The sequence below is a fragment of the Electrophorus electricus genome, chromosome 4 (genome assembly GCF_041902795.1).
Source record: "Electrophorus electricus isolate QZ-2024a chromosome 4, ASM4190279v1, whole genome shotgun sequence".
Taxonomy (NCBI): domain Eukaryota; kingdom Metazoa; phylum Chordata; class Actinopteri; order Gymnotiformes; family Gymnotidae; genus Electrophorus; species Electrophorus electricus.
The window spans coordinates 27,495,001-27,513,036 of NC_137500.1; the positions used below are offsets into that span (position 1 = coordinate 27,495,001).

Sequence of the window (18,036 nt, forward strand, 5' to 3'; positions counted from 1 at the left end):
CAGAGAGAGGGGGAGAGGGATGGGTGGAGAAGATGCATTACTGTAATGGCATGATGCCCATATTAATTACACAACAGTAATAAACAAAGCGATCTCAGCCTGTTTCTAACTTGTCTTACACCCCCCGCCACCGCGCGCGCGTGTGTGTGAGTGAGGTAACTTCTCGAGGTCTTCAGAGATAGGCTCTGTATTTAAGAGAGGGGTTGCTCGTTTAGGGTACGTGCCGTTGACTTGTTCCTCGGCGGCGCGTTCCTTTATCTGTCGCTCGCCCTTACGCTTCTCTCGCTTCATCGACGGCTGGGCTCGAGCTGCTCGCAGGCTCCCCGCGCGTTTCGCGGAGCGCACGCACCAAGCGGAGCCCGCGAGGCCAACGCTCTCCTCCGACGGCAACAGCGTGATTACGGCGCACTTTGCATAAAGCAAACACGCGGCCCGATCGCTCTATAGCCCTGGGCAGGTTTCTGCTACACCGAATAAGATGAGACGATCAATTAAATGTACCAAACATATCGATTCAGATGAACGCTGCTGCAGCCATAGGGGCGCCGGGATAGTGTGTACGATGCCCAGCGTTTATTATAATGAGAACCGGCAGTTGGATGCGTAGCAGGGATGGTTTTGTATTTAATCTGCAAACGCATGCTGTCAGTGTTATCGGGCTTTTGAAAAATGCCGAAAATACAAAATAAAATCAGTCTGTTATAGTTAACGTTATTTTGTGGAAGTTCACGCAGCGACTTATTAAGTGCGAAATGCTAATCGCTTGAAGAGTTTTGGGCAGCTAGGCTCAAACCGCAGTTGGTTCGCAAAGTTGGTATTGAGTCAGTTTCTCGCAAAGGGTATGATTCTTTTTTAATGTGACAAGGGAAAACACAAGCGCAAAAACTGGAGGATGCGGGCATCGATCCCGCTACCTCTCGCATGCTAAGCGAGCGCTCTACCATTTGAGCTAATCCCCCGCTGAAGAGGAGCTTTTCATGGAGTTATATAAGACATTCACTCATGTACATACAACATAGATCGATGTCTCCATCTTCTGGTGATTACGAAACTTTCGCATGGCGTAAACCTGAACTTGAGTTTAAATGGCCTGATCTAAGTTTTGTTAAAGTAGAACCAATAGGAAATAGAAACAAACAGGTCTAAGGTCTAGACACCCAAGTGAGCAAGCCAAAGGCGATAGTGTCAGTGAAGATCTAAGTGGCATAAGGAAGAAACCGTGGGAGAAGTCAGCATGTAATACAACTAATATAAACATAACTAACTAACATAAATAAGTGTCTCATAACAGATGTAGTAAATTCTAATAGTTTTATAATAGTACATGTTGATAGTGGTTCTGCTAGTTTGCACATAGTTATACCACATAACACTGAAGTCCCTGTTTAAGCAGCGCAGCGCTGATATTCTAAGTTTGAAAGCCACTCGATTTTTACACATCCACCTTCATTACTCGCATATGGAAGCGTAGCGAAACTGGACGACGCGCATCGAGCTTGACACATCCCGCATTTATCCTGACACATCCCGCATTCTACGCGAGCGCTTAACGTCGCGAGACTTGAACGTGGTTGGTAACTTACGTCATTTGAGAGACGTCATTGGCGTGACGTAGAGGTCGTGTAGCCGGAACAGGAGCTAATGAAGAGATTTTAGCGGCGAAATGTCTACTGGAGTGGGAAGTGAGTAAGGCCGTGTTTCCATGTACACCAGACATATGAACTAAAGTCTGAAGCAGAACGTACACATGTTTAGTAACCCATCGCCAGAACGTCGAAGCGCGTGACAGCAATCAGTCACCGACTTACGCTATCTTATCTCGCGTTCTCTCGAGCTAGCTAACTGACGCTAGCTAGCTAGCTAACAAAAAGCAAAACAAACGGCTAACACTTAAAGATCTAGAGGGATCTTTTCGCTCTAATATTACTCTTCAGTACACACTAAACCTATACTCTCGCTTTAGGAAAATGCATTTTAGCCAAAAGATTAGTAGCTAACCAAGATAAGAAACATCCACCAGGAATGTAGCTAGACAGCTAGTTAGCGTTAGCTGGTTAGGTTCACGTAATGACTACTGCTAGTAGCATGTATTTACATTTACGGCATTTAGCTGACGATTTTATCCATAGCGACTTAGTTATGACCGAGTACAACCTGAACAATTGAGGGTTAAGGGCCTTACTCAGGGGCAATTTAAAACAGCACTAGCTCGTTAAGTAGGAAATGATGGCATACGCGAATAAATTATGACAGTTAGCCAGTTAACCTTGAGTTTGAGAAAGGCACTATATAAATGTAAGTAATATTAATAATAGTTAGTTATCTGGTTGGATGTTTACAACATTTACTGAACCGCAGCCTGCATTGTCGCCGTACAGAACACAAGATGCTGTCTCTTGGACCGACCGAGCCGTGGTCCGTCCGTGAGAAGCTCTGCCTTGCTTCCTCTGTCATGAGGAGTGGAGATCAAAACTGGTGAGGATGTTCTGACAGTACTGAGGTCACACACTCGCAGACCACCTTGCGCACACAGATGATTATTCCTTTGTCCAACCGACTACACCCTGTACAGCCCATGTCTGGAACACACTGCCCTTTCATCACCTGGAAATTTGTGTTATGTTTATGGCTGTTTCAACATGTGTAGGCAGCATCTGTCTGGAGACTGACAGCTATGTGAATAACAGGCCATGACTTCTTACTGTTCTTTCCAGGGTGTCTGTCAGCAGAGCAATCAAGCCGTTTTCTGAACCAGGGAGGCCTCCAGACTGGTTTTCCCAAAAGGTACTTAAGAACACCTTAGGCTTATAGACAGGGCCCCTCTTCCAATTATTTTTGTTGGCTCTGTTGTAATGAATAAGATGTCTCACCCAAAAAGTGAAAAGCCTGTATGTTAATTGTTTGTCATATTTAGTGATCATAGTTTTAAAGTCGCTCCTCTCTTTTACAGCACTGTGCCTCCCAGTATTCTGAGCTGCTGGAGACCACAGAAGCCCCAAAGTATGTGTCCAGACAAACAAAGCCCGCTTGTTTTCATCATGTCCACACTTCTGTGACTTTTTGTGTGTGCTTTTTTTGTTATCTGATACTGTGGAAAGTGTGTCTGTGATTTCCGGACAGTGCTCTGAACGCTCTGATGGTGTGTGCTGCTGTCCCGTAGGCGGAAGCGTGGGGAAAAGGGAGAGGTGGTGGAGACCATTGAGGATGTAATCGTGCGCAGACTTACTGCCGAGAGGATCGATGAGCTCAAAAGGCTCCTCAAGGACACGCAGGAGAAATACAGGTGTCTGCCTGACCTTTCCCTTTGATTTTGCTATTACTGCTGCTGTATATTTCTTATACAGTGACTGCATCACCCCTCACAGAGTTTGCCGTAAAAGGCTGTAAATTGATCGATAGAATCATTCTTTTTAAAACTCAGTATGGAAAAGTTAGTATCACTGAGAATGTGGTCTCTCTAAGTTATGGTAGAGCAAGGGCCACAATGATGAGAGGTGTGGGATGTGGAGGGAATGAGGGTGGGGGAGTCTGTATCAGTGTCTACAGAGACAGCTTCAGTGTTAAGGTTTCAAATTAAACAATACAATTGTGCTATATAATGTTTCGCTTCAGTGAGAGATTTAAAATTCAAGTGATTTTAAATATTGCAGCTTTGATTAAATTGATCTCGGCGCTAATTAAAAGCTACATTGCTCAATCACAGATGGTGCTTTGCATGACTTTAGTATGCTTTGTGGTGCTACTTCAGACTTTTATGCTCTGTCTTTTCCCACATGTAGAAAGCTAAAGAAAGAAGCGGATTTGATTCAGGCGGGACACATGGATCCCAGACTGGACGAGCTCTGGGGAGAGATTGAGCAGTGAGACAGTACTTCATTAACATGTCTTCCTCTGAGTAGTGGTGTGATGACTGTGAGCCGGCTGTGCGGTGGGAGTTTGTATTTCACGCTGGTGTCCTGTGAATGTCCCTCTGGCAGAAAAAAGAAACAGGAGGAGGAGGAGGCTGAGCAGAAGAGGAAGGCCACCGAGGCAGCCTATCAGGGTATGTGTATCTCACACACTCACTGAAGCAGCCTATCAGGATACTTGTACTACACACACCCACTTGAACAGCCTATTAGGATACATGTACCACACTCACCCACTGAGGACCGCCTATTCAGTTCAATTCTGAAGGCAGAATTTGGACTGTCTTGAAGTGCTAGGTATTAATAATGCCTCAGTTCTTTAAATGACTCAGGGGTATAGACTCTTTTATTATAAAGTCACAATTTACTTTGAAGTTTATAGAAACAATGTCAGAAGCGTCATTTGGGTTTCATTCTGCATCCCTCCCATGTGCGTCCAGCCCGTCAGGCAGCTAAAAACGCACCAAAGAGGCTCCCCAGTGTGACGGTCCGCTCACCGCTGGGGGCGGGCTCCCCCAGCATGGAGTTACCGCACCCAGATACTCCTCAACCAACACCAGATGAGACTTCTTGCCCAAGTCCGATGGTGAGCACATGCATGCACGTTTGCGTGAGTGTGACTGGCTTGTTTGACTGTCCTTCTCATCATGTATGTTTCTCTTGGCCAGGCACAGGGTGTGGCCGTATTCATGCCCGTGACCGAGGCAGCTGCCCCGGGGCCTAAAGAGGCGAGCCTGGGCGCCGTGGTAGACGAATCCCCACAGAAGAAGCTCCTGAGTCAGAAGGCCACACCCCCACCCTCCCCTTTGCTCTCTGAACTGCTGAAGAAAAGCAGCCTGCTATCAGCCAGCCCCAGACTGGTGAGCATGATACGTGAGGCACAGCAGACTCTCAAATGTACATCCTGAGTTGTGTGAAGTATTTCAGACTTTTGGAAGTGCCGTTTTTAGGAGAGGGAAGTTGTCTTTACAGCTGCATGCATCTCTCATGCACTCTTGTGTAATTCATAAGTGCCTTCTCTAAAGCTTTCTACTGAGCTAGCACTTGACGCAGCGCAAGAATGAGTGTGTGTCAGCTGGCATGTCTGTGCTGATGAGCTATGGTGGCGTGGCCGTGGCGGTGTTGCGTAGTGCGCAGGAGCTGACGGTGTGCTGTGTGCAGGTGGTGGAGGCAGAGGTGACAGCAGCCCTCAGCAATGGTGCGCATGGTGTTGAGGTTCACACTTCTCCCGCTGCCCTACCCGCGGGCCACGACGTCTCCACAGGTAAACACTCTGCTCCAGGGATTAGTTCCACCGTGTCGTCACCTACCCCGAGTTTGTGTGCATGTGCTGTGTTTACAATGTCTTTTTTTTTTTTTTTTTTACTTTGTGATATTAAATGTTTATATATCTGTGAACTTTGCATGCACGTGACGACGCCTTGACTAGCGTGTCTTCACAGTATAACTCAATCTGCAGTAGCTTGCCGCTTTTAGTGTGTGTGTGTGTATGTGTGTGTGTGTGTGTAGAGCTCTGTGTGTGTGTCTCTGTGTCAGATGCGCCTACATTATCCCGTCTGTTGGAGAGCGCCCCCCCAGTCCAGATGCCAGCCAGCGCTGAGCCTCTTAATGCCCCTGTAGCTCCCCAAGCTCACGGACACCACTTTATACCCAGCCCAGGTCTCTACCTCTCCCCTTCTCTCTCTCGCACACTTGAGCTTTCACCACCAGTGTTCATTTGGCTAAGAGCCACAAATTAGCATAATGTCGTCAGTGAAATGTTTATAGCTGTTACTACTTTTCTTTCCTCTTAGAAATGTTAGATTTTTTTTTTCTATTTTGACTGATTCATTTATTTAGACTCTCTCTCCCTCTGATAGACAGTTTTAAACCCTTCAGGTATATAGCTTGCACTCCCAGACTGTGTTAATTGTTTAAAAAGCCAACCCAGACATCAGTGAGAAGCATCTGAAAGTCTTCTGCAGTTACCATGCAGAGGCCATGGCTCATCACCAGCAGGATACAGAGAGAGCCATCACCTCTCTTCTCCATCGTGTGTGTGTGTGTAGGAGCCGCGGTAGCAGAATGTTCGGCTCCTGAGGCGGTGCTGGCGGTGCAGTCTGGCTCAGCAGAGACCGAGGGCAGAGAGACAGAGCTGGTGGAGGAAGACCTGGTCGCCGTGTCTTACATGGGAGAAGAGCTGGACCTGGAGACAGTGGGGGACATTATAGCTATTATTGAAGAGAAGGTACTGCAGGTCCAACACACACCCACACACCCACACACACCACACTAAACCTCACGCCTTGTCTCAGGTGGACGACCCTGTGGAGGTTCTGGATGTTGCAGAGGTTGAAGCTGCTCTCTCTCTGTGCGACGACGCCGTGGCAGGCCCTCACGCCCTCTCGGGGCCCTGGGAGCCCGAGGCCTTCAAAGCGGCCGAGCCAGAGCCCTCTGCCCAGCCGAGGGGCCCATCCGGGACCCCGCTGAGCTCCCCCGTCCCAGGAGTCCTGGAAGGAGACCAGGCCACTTTGGTGGAGGAGGTGCGGGAGGTGGGCGACCCCGAGGGGGGGACGGAGCACGTGGACTCTGTCGCCCCCGCAGAGGCAGGCCAGACGCAGGAGTGTGAGCTGCAGGGAGAGGAAGAGAGAGAAGGAGACGAAGAGGGAGGGAGGGAGGAAGACCAGGCTCCGAGCCCCTCGCTGAAGTGTGAGAGTGAGGAGTGGACCCAGCCTGAGGCAGACGCACCCTGCCTCGACTCGGAGGACAGCTCTGTCTCCGGGAGAGACCCAAAGGTAACACATCCAATCACTGATCAGCACTAGTGTCCCGTGGGTAGAAGTCAAGATGATTTCTTTTGTAACTGTACGTGCAGATGTAGAAATGCTTCCGTGGTGATATAAATAACCTGCTGGATTATAGTGTTCAGTAAAGCACTGAAGACAGGCCTTGCTTTAATGGGGACCTACTGCGCTTTTCCGGGTTTTCCTTTTTCCTTTAGTGTGTTTATCTAATTTTTTTTGGATGTAATCAGTCTGCAAAGTTACAAAGTCCAACGTACATCTTAAAAAAGGAAATTGCCAGAGGCAGTGACTCTCTCCTTAAGAAACCAGTCAGCAGCCTGGAACGCTTCATTGGGATAATAGCCCCATTCAGATTATACCCTCATTGGGATTATAGCCCCGGTCCTTTGTTACAAGATGGGGAAATTTCATATCCCAATCCGTACTGCCCACCCCCCAGCGTCTTGGCACCCCCTAGCACAAAGATTAGCAGCTCTCTGGCTATTGACCAATCAGAACTGAGTGTTCTGACCAGTCAGAGCACACGAGGGTGCCGGTCTTAAAGAGCTCTAATGGTGTTTCATACATAGGGTGAATAGAGGCATACAATGTGAGAAAAATAATGTTTTTGGAACACTGAAGCATGTAAATCTATTCAAAAATAAAAGAAAATTTAAAGAAATATGAACATTGAAAATGAGCAAAGTAATTGTTTTATTGCTCTCACGTGCCCTTCCACCTCTCACACTGTAGGAGGTAAAGGACGAGGATGGAGGGAGTGAGGTGGATGCAGATGAAGGGATGGAGATGAAGGAGTGTGGCGAGGGTCCGTATCTCTCCGAGGTCGACCCCCCAGCCAGCGAGAGCGAAGACGGCTATGGCACCAACTCCCAGCGGTACACCACCGCCGACTCCACCGCCAGCAGCCCCGCCTCCTCCCAGTTGTGAGTTTTGGTGTGTGTGTGTGTGTGTGTGTGTGTGTGTGTGTGTGTGTGTGTGTGTGTGTGTGGTTGGGTGGGTGGGTGTGTGTTTCTCTGTGGGTGTGAGGTGTATGTGTGTTCGTGTGTGTATATCTCACTCTCTCCTCTCTCTCAGTTCAATGTGTAGTGAAGATCAGGAGGCTTTACAGGCACAGAAAATCTGGAAGAAGGCCATTATGCTGGTGTGGCGCGCAGCGGCCAATCACAGGTGAGCTTTAAAAACCAAAACTGGCGAACCACAGACTCTCTTGTGTTCTTACTGCTGCTAGCCAGTGTATTACATGTAAGATTTATGTGTTTGCAGGTATGCAAGTGTATTTCTGCAGCCCGTGTCTGACGACATCGCTCCCGGCTACCACAGCATTGTCCACAGGTACACACACCTGGGTGTATACATCTCAAGTGGAAAAAATAAAGAAACATTTTTATTCATATATATATATATATATATATATAAATCTCTTTATTGATGCTGACGGAAATTGCAGTGTCACAGTGCTGTACAAATTGCACAAGTGAAGATATACATTAATAAGACATACATAAAATCAGAATAAATAGGGCAGGCTTGTAGAAGTGAGTTACAGAAGTACAACGTGCAAAGTACAGATGAACTATAAACCTTAATATTGTAAGAGTTTTCAGGGTCTATATTCATATATAAATGATGCACATGACTTATGCAAGTGCACCCATGGAAAGACTGCAAACATCAGTGTTACACTAAAAGACATATTATATGGTAAAACATGATAACACAAGTGAGAGATGTCTGTATACATAAATGACTTTGTACATGATATAAACGTGTGGAAAAGTGATTTCTGCACTGAAATATATTAACAATGGACATCCCAGTGTATGGTGTATATATGATATATGGACATGTAAGAGTGTGGTGTATTCGCACAGCTGTATTAGTCATCTGTGTGTGTACTGTAGTAAGATGTAGAGATATTCAGAATTGTAGTAGAGTATACAGAGCTTCCAGAGAAACAGGACATTTCGTGCACTTTGCTTACACAGCTAATGAAGAGACTGCGTCCGAAATTTTCTATTGTGGTTGGCATGTATTCTCAGGGAAGTTGCATGAAGACCTTAGACATATGACACCCAGGAGCTGTAATGTGTCCTGTTGTTTGATTATAAGGTTGCACTGTCTACTGCTTGTTAATAGTTATTGCACTATTGTCACCTACTGGCTCATATTTGCTGTGATGTTAGGAATATTACAGCTACTTAGACATCTGTAGATGTGTTGAAAGTATTTGTAGTTGAATGACCATCTGTCAGTCCCTCAGATCGCCCCCACCTCTCCTCCACAGGCCTATGGACCTATCAGCGATCAAGAAGAACATCGAGACGGGACAGATCCGCACAACGGCCGAGTTCCAGCGGGACATCATGCTGATGTTTCAGAATGCTGTCATGTACAACAGCTCGGACCACGATGTCTACCACATGGCACTGGAGATGCAGCGCGATGTCCTGGAGCAAATCCAGCAGTTTCTAGCCACGCAGCTCATCATGCAGACCTCAGAGTCGGGCATCAGCGCCAAGAGCCTGCGTGGGCGAGAGGCCAACCGCAAGCAGGACGCCAATGACAAGGTGAGACACACACACACGCGGCACGTGGTCTCTGGGGCATGGGGAGACCGTAAACGGTGCCGGGAGAAAGAGTCGGTCCACTCCTCAGAACACCCACAGCCACAGCAAAGCTGACGGCCCTGTCGATACGGGCAGTGACACTCACGCTAACCCCCAGTCTCATATATGTAGACCCTGAGCCCAGCACACAAAGATGCACATTTAGAGCCAGAATCACCTGCCATGCCCAGAAGGAAAAGGAACAACTCCAAACAAGACACTAATGAAAAGGTCAGTGAGATTAAAACACACACACACACACACACACACACACACACACACCCTCCTGGAGGCAAGCATCAACAACCAGAGCAACAGATGCCTGGTGAGAGTTTTCCCCAACGTGGGCCAGCGAGACTATGCATTCAGCTGCCGTTAGTTCCCAGTGACGTGGAGGTGCTCCAGATGCGTTCAGAGCCAGGCACTGCTCACGTGCACATCAGTGCTGGTGCACGTACACTCCACCAGCTGTTCCCGCTCCCAAAATTAGCAGCAAGAGCCCCAGTTAAGATGACGCGTGTGCACGTGCGCCCAAAAGCTCTTCCCCAGATGTTGGAAGTGGTGAGATATTGTTGCCATGCCGTGGTACATAAAAGCGCCTTTTGTTTTTGGCTGTGTGGGCTGCATGACCTGTTTTCATGTGCATGCCTCCTTGTGCTGTTCAGTCCTGTGTTTCTGTGCCTAACTGAAACTCACCACAGCTGCAGACAAACTGTGTCTTCATCCCCATCGCCCGCCCTGCCCTGTGACGTCACGTGTCCGTGGAGGTCATTAACACGCGTGCTCTCATGTAGCCGTGAAAGTGGACCGTGCTGACAGCCAGAGCACAGAGTGGACGCTGGCGCACACAAGCCGGCCCAAGGTGGCTTTCACAAAAGCAGAGCGGGATCCAGATCTCTTACCCTGCACACATGTCCCACAGCTCTGGAAAGCGTTTGCACAAGCGACCCACAGCTGTATGAAATAGTTCTGTGCTTGCTCTACCAGTTACAGGACTACTCTAGCCTTAAACCTCAGAAAATGTTGTGTGTTCAAAGTTGTTTTGTTTGGGTTTGTTTTTGTCAAATGTTTTGTTTTTAGACTATAACACGGCATAAGAAAGACCTCATATGCTTCCACAGGGTGTAAATACCAGATGGAAAAGAGCTTTTATAAACTCTATTTGTCAAATTATAGGGACATTAATCACTTTATATGTGATTTTTAAATGAGAGGCTGTAGTAAATCATATAGTATTGTTTATATTTTGTAAAATCATGTAAATCATTATTAAGGTATAACATCTGGTATTGACCTTAGCTCTATATTTCAGTGAGAAATAACTTTTATTGGACTGATTCCAGCAAAGAATAATGTATAAAATTTACATTTACGGTATTTATTTACGTTAATGCTTTTATCCAATCACAATTATGTCTGAGTACAACTTTAGTAATTGAGGGTTAAGGGTCTTGCTCAGTTGTCCAACAGTATACTGGCAGTGGTGGGGCTTGCAACCTTCAGATTACTTCAGATAACTGGGAACCTTCAGATTACTAGTAGAGTACCTTAACCACTGAGACACTAAGGTTTTTTTGTTTTTGTTTGTTGTTTTTTTTTAAAAAGCCCTTACTGATGGTCCATGACTAGACATCGAGGACCATGACAACAAGCTGATTAAACATCAAACAGGTTTGCAGGCTGTATTTTAAGGTAATGTTAGCCAGTTTGATATTATACGCTCTCTTATGCATTTAGTTCCACGTCAGGCCATGTGTTCTGTCACATGTTCAGTAGGTTCCTGGGGAAGTGTGCTGTACTAAAAGGATATGCGTTGGAATATTTCAGAGAGAAGCATTTTTATTGGGTTAGTAATTTGTAAGCAGGAACGTATCCTGTCAAGTCAGCTCCGTTTCGGTCAGTTGCTGCTGAGCTCCGTGTCCTCACAGACCCTGGCGTGGGGTTAAGTTTGGTCAGAGCTCTACTCCACACCATCCCAGTTCCTTTTCAGGTGCTCGAGCAGGCACTTGGTACATCGACTATTTATTTTTATATCTCGGGTTGTCCTCTTTTATAAAATGCTCCCAGACTTTTTGCTTCTTTTCAAGCTTTCAGGTTGTCATAAATTCACACTTGGTTTGATGCTACCTAAAAGGTAAACAAAAAAAAATCAACCAAGGAAATGTTGTTGTTGACAGTTGTTGATGTTGAATAGTTTCAGCTTTGCCACTAAAACAGTGACATCAGCAGCTTTTCATGTTGAGACCTGGTGAAGAATAGGGTGTTTAAATATCTTTCACCTGTAATCACTCTACTACTCCACCCCTGCTTTAAAGGTTCGTTGCTGTGGGTGATGATGCATTTGTGTGTCATCACTTCTGCTACAGTTGAACATGTAACCCTGAGCTGCAACCGATTATCATGACAGAATCGGAGAACGGGCAGTACCTGTCGGGTTGTTTTCACTTGTTGCTGTAGCATGTTGTCTTTTTTTTTTTTTCCTTCCCCATTTCTTTGTCATCTCTGTGAACTGTAGTTCACATGTTACTCTGCGTGGAAACTGATGACGTGTGAAAAGGCATCACTGCTCACAACAGTCAGTCGAGTGGACAACAGCAGGACAGTAACCCCAGTAACACAAAGTCCCTGCATTATCTCTCAAGTCTTCTGATGTTGTTGTGGCCTATAGATGTCTATGGGAAGTCATTTTTGCATTCTCTGTATCTGTATATTTCTAAAAAGCAAGGATTTTATAAAAACACCCATAAACCAGTTTAAGCACTCATGAACAATTTAAAATAACCTTAGACACTGAATGTTTTTTTTTGTTTTAATGAGTTTCTTTTTTAAGATGATATCACCACAAGGCCATTGGGAAACCAAGCCCAGAACTCCTGCCCCCCTCCCCCCTTCATTTTCTTGGTCATCTTTTTTAGACTTTCATGTGCATCAGTACCACAGTCATTGAGAGAACGACAGTCACATGCTCATAAACTCCAGACACTTTCTCATCCTTTCGCAACTCGCATGACACACTAACACACACTCCTGCAGTTCATGACACATTAGCCATCTTTTTCAGATATTCATACATGTGTTATCTTTTTTTTTTTATATATATATATCACACACACATGCGTGCGTGAGCGCGCGTGCGCACACACACACACACACACTTTCTTTCTGCTCCATCTTCATTTCTGTCCCACTTGTACCATGGCTTGTCTGTGAGTTCGTGGTGCGCTGACCTGCGTCTTGTCAGTTTTCTCCGGTCGCTAGCATTGCTCTTTTTCATCAAACCTGGTTTTCTTTGCCGCACCTCCTACTCATGTGGCCAATGAAGCAAACTTCATAGGAACCTGTTACCAGTGTCAGTTTCCTAATCCCCACTGCTTCCTACAGGCTTTCATTTCTTTGTAGTAATATTAGCATTCTGTTTTACACACAGAAAAGTCCTGTTTTTGGCTCTGCTGCAAATCTGTGAATGCTTATGTGTTTTTCCCTGCGTTGACCGTGTGTGTGAGCTGTGCATGTCTGTTTTGTAGTTTTAGATAACATTGCTGTAGGTTAAATCCTGTCTTTTTGTGAGTTGCGGGAGTGTGTGGGATTCTCTTTCTCACTGTTGTTTGTCCTTCTACAGGACTGTGTTCCTGTGTGTGTGTGTGTGTGTGTGTGTGTGTGTATATGTGTGGGGGGGGGACTCTCTCTCACTGTTTGTCCTTCTACAGGACTGTGTGTGTGTGTGTGTGTGTATGTGTGTGTGTGTGTATGTGTGTGTGTGTGTGTATGTGTGTGTGTGTGTATGTGTGTGTGTGTGTGGGACTCTCTCTCACTGTTGTTTGTCCTTCTACAGGACAGTGTTCCCATGGCTTCTCCTGCTTTTCTTCTCTCTCTCTTTGTAAGTATCCAGGTCAAAGGTCACAGCTTTTCTGTCCCCTTGAATCTTCTTTCACCCTTCTCTCTTTCTCTCGCGCATGCATACACACACACACACACACACACACAAATGTATGCACATGGACACGTGCATGCAGACACACAGACTTAAAGCCCACTAGGGAGACCAGCCTCTTCAGTCGTACGCCTCATGTTGGCTGCAGGTCTTGGCTGTCAGTTGGGCTGTGCACATTTGGCAATAATAATAATGTGTTAATTATATTGCACTTGTTTGAGTTAGTTTCAGATGAGTGAGGGACATATAATGTTTTGTTGGGGAGATGGTTCTAGCTCATGGTTTAGTGGTTTCAGGTGATGTTTTAGGGCAGTGCTCCCTTCCCCTGACTCTCGTCCCTGTTCAGGTCCAGCTAGTTGTCTGGTTTTGTGAACAGTCCTCTCTAGCTGCAGGGGTGCTCATGCCTCCACACCTCCACCTCCCTTTTCTTTTCTTTCAGGATGGAGGCACAAGGGGGCGCCGCAGTGCCATAGAGGCTGACATGAAGATGAAGAAATGAGATGATGGTCGAAGAAGAAGAAAACCCCCGATGGCTCGATGGACTTACCCGTCTGTAAAAAAAAAATCCGATGCCGGATTCCGATAGAGTTGGCGCAGACAGCTGGCTCTTGTCACAGAAGAGGTGTTTGTCAGACTGATTCAGACAAGTGTTCTGCTCTGTACAGTCAAGAACTCCTGCTTAGGGCATAAAGCTTCATTTTCGAGATGGTTACAATCATCAGCCTTTATTCTTTGATCTGGAATGTACCACTCTCCATCAGCCCATGATCAAAGCGTCCTGAAGCCTCTGAGCGTTGGCACCAAGAGTCCACAGCTGGCGTTGCCTGCGGGGACGTGGTGTAGGAAGAACGTTCCTCTGGCCTGATAACTGGGGATACAGCTCGACTCCGGCTCATGTCTGTGTGTGGAGGTGTTTGTAGCAGGCTGGTTTGTGTAATTTTGTTTAGACTTCCTTCAACAATATTGTCCTTTTTAAGACGATGTTCTCATTAGGATTGAGAGCAGTAGTGGCCCTTCTGTCTTTAATCAGTAATATTTCTGTGCTGAATTGGCTGTGAATTGGCTATAACTTGATCCCTGTGAACTGACTCTTTACATTTCAGCAGGGGTGCACTAACTTAGAGATTAAATTATCCATGAGTTGTGACATGAGCACTAAAACATTAAGTTAGCTCTAATGTATAAATGTTTATCAAAATTACAATTGTCTTCAGTATAATTATGTAAATAAACATTTTCTGCTTGTTTTGTGAGCTGCTAACAGAAATTAGTTTCTACATAATCTGCCATTCCCTAGTAAGTGCTCTCCAGTCCATAAAGACTGTAAGGGTTATGCGCTGCCCCCCGCCCGCCTTTCTGGAATCCATGACTTGTGAATACATCAGTAGAAGCCTGAATCTTTAAGGTAAAGGGCCTGTAATGTCTTTGTTATATAGTTGGACAAGTGCAAGTAAAGTTAGTGTTACCAAAGCACAGTTAGGACTTTCGAAGGCAGTGTTGTCTGTGTAGTGTGGTTTCTTATGTATAAGAACTGTTGAAGGGAGCAGTACATACTGTTTTAGTAGGCTAATTCTGGCAGCTGGCTTAGACGAGGAGACTCTTCCCTCACTTGGGTATTTACACTGTGAATCTTGCCTGGTAAACCCAAGGTACAGCTTACATACCTCTTAAATTACATTGTAATCGTTCCTTACCCTCCCCTGAAAAGCTCAATTCTGCCTATTGCTCCTTGAGCTGTAAAACACTAATAAACTTAAATATCAATTTACGTTGTCTGACAGTTAAAATGTTTAATGTACAAGTAATAATACAAGACACGGTTACTGAGAGGCTAGCTCCCCTTCAACACCTTTCCACATTCCAGAAAGTCCAGCACAATTTACATGGTGGAAAGAAGCGTGACTGAACAGAATTACATAGTGTACAGCATGTTTACACACAAAACAGCTCAAACGTCAAACAGTGATGCATATATACTTTCACCGACTGTAATCAGTCTCCCCCCCCCCCCCCAAATCACGTGATCGTCTCAGTAGCCCTCCATCACGGTGGGGCTGGCGCTCGAATAAAGCTTCCTCTTCACGAGCCGGTACTCGGGTCGAAGCCTCAAAACTTTGCCGTTGCCAAAGAAGTGCCATCCATCCCTATCGAGTCTGAAGACCACGGACAGCTCGAAGGTTGGGGTAAGGCTCTGGGCGGGTGTCACGGTCCCCAACGTCTGTAAGATACGCTCGTTTTCCATGAAGAGGTGAATAAGGGCGCCCCGTAGTCCGCAGGGCTCGTCTACCGACGCCCGGATTATGTCGGCGGCCACTCGCGCGGTCATCCGCGCGGGAAGGTGGAGCTCGTGGCACTGCAAACTCGCTTTCTTTGCAATAGTGAGACACTTCTCGATTCGCTTGATCAAATCGTGGTGAAGACCCGTGTCTTCTTCCTCCAAGCTACACTCGGATCCGAGGCCTGTGTGCAGAAACAAAAGTAAAAGTGTTAATAGACCTCTCCATTGACAACTGAAAGTACTTAAACGAAGCCAAAAGTCACTACACCGCCAGTCAGCCAATTTATCGCGTTATCAGCTGATTTAGAAAAACTCTACGTTGGTCCATTCGTGTAGTGTTATTAACTAGCTGCGTAGTTTGGTCTTTGATCTCGCAACACGTAACGTTACCGTTAACGGACGTTAAACGTCTGCTACAGATAACGTAGCACAACTGGTATTTAAATACAGGCTACTCACTTGAAGAGCTCATCGCCTTCCTCAGCGTGCCAGGTGCTCCAAAGCTTTCTTTACCAGATCTGAAGTGTTTAACAACATTTTTCAACATTCCGGCTAGGTTATCCTCTTCGGGTTTAATGGATATTCCGCATCCAAAAACCAGTGCCTGGGTATAGACCATTCTAGGATTGTCTGCTCGTAATTCTCGGAAATTTCGGCAGCCGCCTTAGCAAAAGAGTTTGTTGTACCTTCCATGTATGCCAGCTAGAAGTTGAAACGGTCTCGTTGCTTCTCTCGCGCAGTATTTATACGCGTGTGTAGCACAGTTGCATCAGCTGGAGCTCGCGTGTGGGACTGCCTCCGTTTCCATAGAAACTAAGATATTGCGCAATATATCTGTGAAATTAGATCAGCTTGAACATGCAACTAAATTGCATCTTGCATTTAGGCTACACGAAACCTTGATTACTGGATATTCATGTTTGATTGAGTAGACCTAATTCTTTATGATCGATATTCGTTTGAACGGCTGCGGAGTTTTTTTTTTTACTGTTGTATTTAATTTAAACATTGGATTTAAACAGATTTTAGATCTCTTATTTTTATCTTTAATGTATTTTATTATTTATGCTCTTCCTTGCTTATATTTCTTTCTCTCTCTCTCTCTCTCTCTCTCTCTCTCTCTCTCTCTATATATATATATATATATATATATATATATATATATATAATGTGTGTGTAAAGCATGGTGTAAATCTTGTTTTAAAACTTCTATATAAATTAAGCTTTTATATTGTTATTTCAGGTGCCCATTCTAGTTGTAGCTATTGCAAAACAGATTATTACAAGTTTAAAATGGTTATGAGTGATAGTTATTGATGATGGCACACATTCAGGGTGAGGTGAGAGGAGAATATCTCAAACTAAAGCAGTCTGAGGGAAAAAATCATACACATTCACATTAATTTGAAAAAGATGTCAATAGCTAAAGGTACGGCTTAATAACAGATTAAAAAAATAATGAAATATTTATTTTAGAAAATAAACTTTGTAAGAGTAAGACTTTTTGCTGTTATTATGTTATGTTTTGCATTACATTTGACAGTTGATGGTGTTCTAGCCAATTTAAACGCAAAGCATACACACCCAGGTGTATGCTGGACATTTATGTCTACAGTGAGATGTAAGTAGTCTTGGTGGTCCTGGAGGTAGAAGAGATGGCAGGATTCACAGGAGAACAAGCTCAGACGAGAAACGAACACTAACATACTTTTTTCCACCGCCACTATCCTAACCACCACAGCTGTTGTTGGCGTTGCTGGTGAGATCACACAGTGACTCACTATCTGAGACCTGTTATCTAAGAGATCTCAGCCTTGCCCCAGGCTTCTCTGTGGCCGAGTTGATTGGCCTTCATAGTTGTGTGCAGTTCTGACATCACATCACCTCACAGTAACAAGGAAGCAGTGAAGGGTTCAAATGAATTACCAGGGGAAGTTACTACACAAGAATAAGAAAGGGGTTTACCAGAGTGTGTGTGTGTGTGAGACAAAGAAATAAAGTGTCTACAGTGTGAATAGATAACCACAGAGCCTCTGTGGGAATTTTTGTGATTGCAAAAGAGAAATTAGTTGAGTGTAGACAGCAGTGTAAGGGTTTATTCAGGCTTAATCATGGTGTCTAATAGATCTGATGCTGTGATCTTTTTTGTTTGCACACTGTTGATATTGTTTCCTCTCATATTTTAGTTTGTGTGGATGTGATAGTGTGTTCTTATCCTCACGTGTCTCAATAAGGATGTTGGTTCCAAGAGATACAATAGTGAACCAGTCATTAAGTGAGTGTTTCTTTCCCTTTTAAAGAGCAAATCTGTCCAAAGATCCTTTCTCTGTGTTTTTGACCTACATCTCAGACACTGCTTCTCATCCTCATGACCCATTCAACCTGGTCACGAGCTTCAGTCTCACAAGGAAACTCAAACATGAGAAAAATGTTTTGACATTCACTATTGATTTTGATCGCAAGTCCAGCCAATGCGATGAGAGCTCATTATTGTAGTAAACTAGTAATGCAAAACCGGACCAACATGTTC

At 45.2% G+C, this 18,036-nt stretch overlaps 2 protein-coding genes and 1 non-coding gene across 11 annotated transcripts; 1 reads left to right on the forward strand and 2 right to left on the reverse strand.

Moving 5' to 3' along the window:
• Positions 1–886: 886 nt before the first annotated feature.
• On the reverse strand, positions 887–959 carry trnaa-agc (transfer RNA alanine (anticodon AGC)). Its single transcript has one exon. It is a non-coding gene; the product is annotated as a tRNA-Ala (tRNA).
• Positions 960–1,600: 641 nt separating this feature from the next.
• brd8b (bromodomain containing 8b) lies at positions 1,601–14,996 on the forward strand. 9 transcript variants are annotated; one of them, XR_014123324.1, is made up of 20 exons: positions 1,601–1,682; positions 2,379–2,475; positions 2,715–2,784; positions 2,951–3,000; positions 3,161–3,283; positions 3,780–3,860; positions 3,978–4,042; positions 4,349–4,494; positions 4,577–4,768; positions 5,070–5,172; positions 5,418–5,567; positions 5,957–6,135; positions 6,203–6,682; positions 7,424–7,614; positions 7,766–7,858; positions 7,955–8,023; positions 8,976–9,258; positions 9,430–9,528; positions 10,903–10,989; positions 13,668–14,996. XR_014123324.1 is itself a non-coding variant. In XM_081713027.1 (20 exons), the coding sequence occupies exons 1-20, from the start codon at positions 1,664–1,666 to the stop codon at positions 13,725–13,727; spliced, it is 2,595 nt and encodes an 864-aa protein (XP_081569153.1). In that variant the 5' UTR covers positions 1,601–1,663; the 3' UTR covers positions 13,728–14,996. The 9 variants fall into 9 exon arrangements, 7 of the variants coding, with proteins under 7 accessions (XP_081569153.1, XP_081569154.1, XP_081569155.1 ...); XM_081713027.1 differs by lacking the exon at positions 10,903–10,989 and adding an exon at positions 13,130–13,174; XM_081713028.1 differs by lacking the exon at positions 10,903–10,989 and adding an exon at positions 13,130–13,174 and having other exon boundaries at positions 5,445–5,567.
• Positions 14,993–16,257, reverse strand: si:ch211-39i2.2 (DNA damage-inducible transcript 4-like protein-like). Its single transcript, XM_027017075.3, has 2 exons — positions 15,966–16,257; positions 14,993–15,688 (listed from the first exon to the last, which is right to left on the reverse strand). Exons 1-2 carry the CDS (start codon positions 16,123–16,125, stop codon positions 15,258–15,260), a joined length of 591 nt encoding a protein of 196 aa, XP_026872876.2. The 5' UTR covers positions 16,126–16,257; the 3' UTR covers positions 14,993–15,257.
• Positions 16,258–18,036: the final 1,779 nt, after the last annotated feature.

Coding starts and splice junctions, on each gene's coding strand:
- brd8b (XM_081713027.1), top strand. Junction 5,568..5,956: donor CCACTTTATACCCAGCCCAG/GTCTCTACCTCT, acceptor GTGTGTGTGTAG/GAGCCGCGGTAGCAGAATGT. Junction 9,259..9,429: donor AGCAGGACGCCAATGACAAG/GTGAGACACACA, acceptor TCATATATGTAG/ACCCTGAGCCCAGCACACAA.
- si:ch211-39i2.2 (XM_027017075.3), bottom strand. CDS start 16,125: ATGGTCTATACCCAGGCACTGGTTTTTGGATGCGGAATATCCATTAAA. Junction 15,689..15,965: donor GAAGGCGATGAGCTCTTCAA/GTGAGTAGCCTG, acceptor TTCTGCACACAG/GCCTCGGATCCGAGTGTAGC.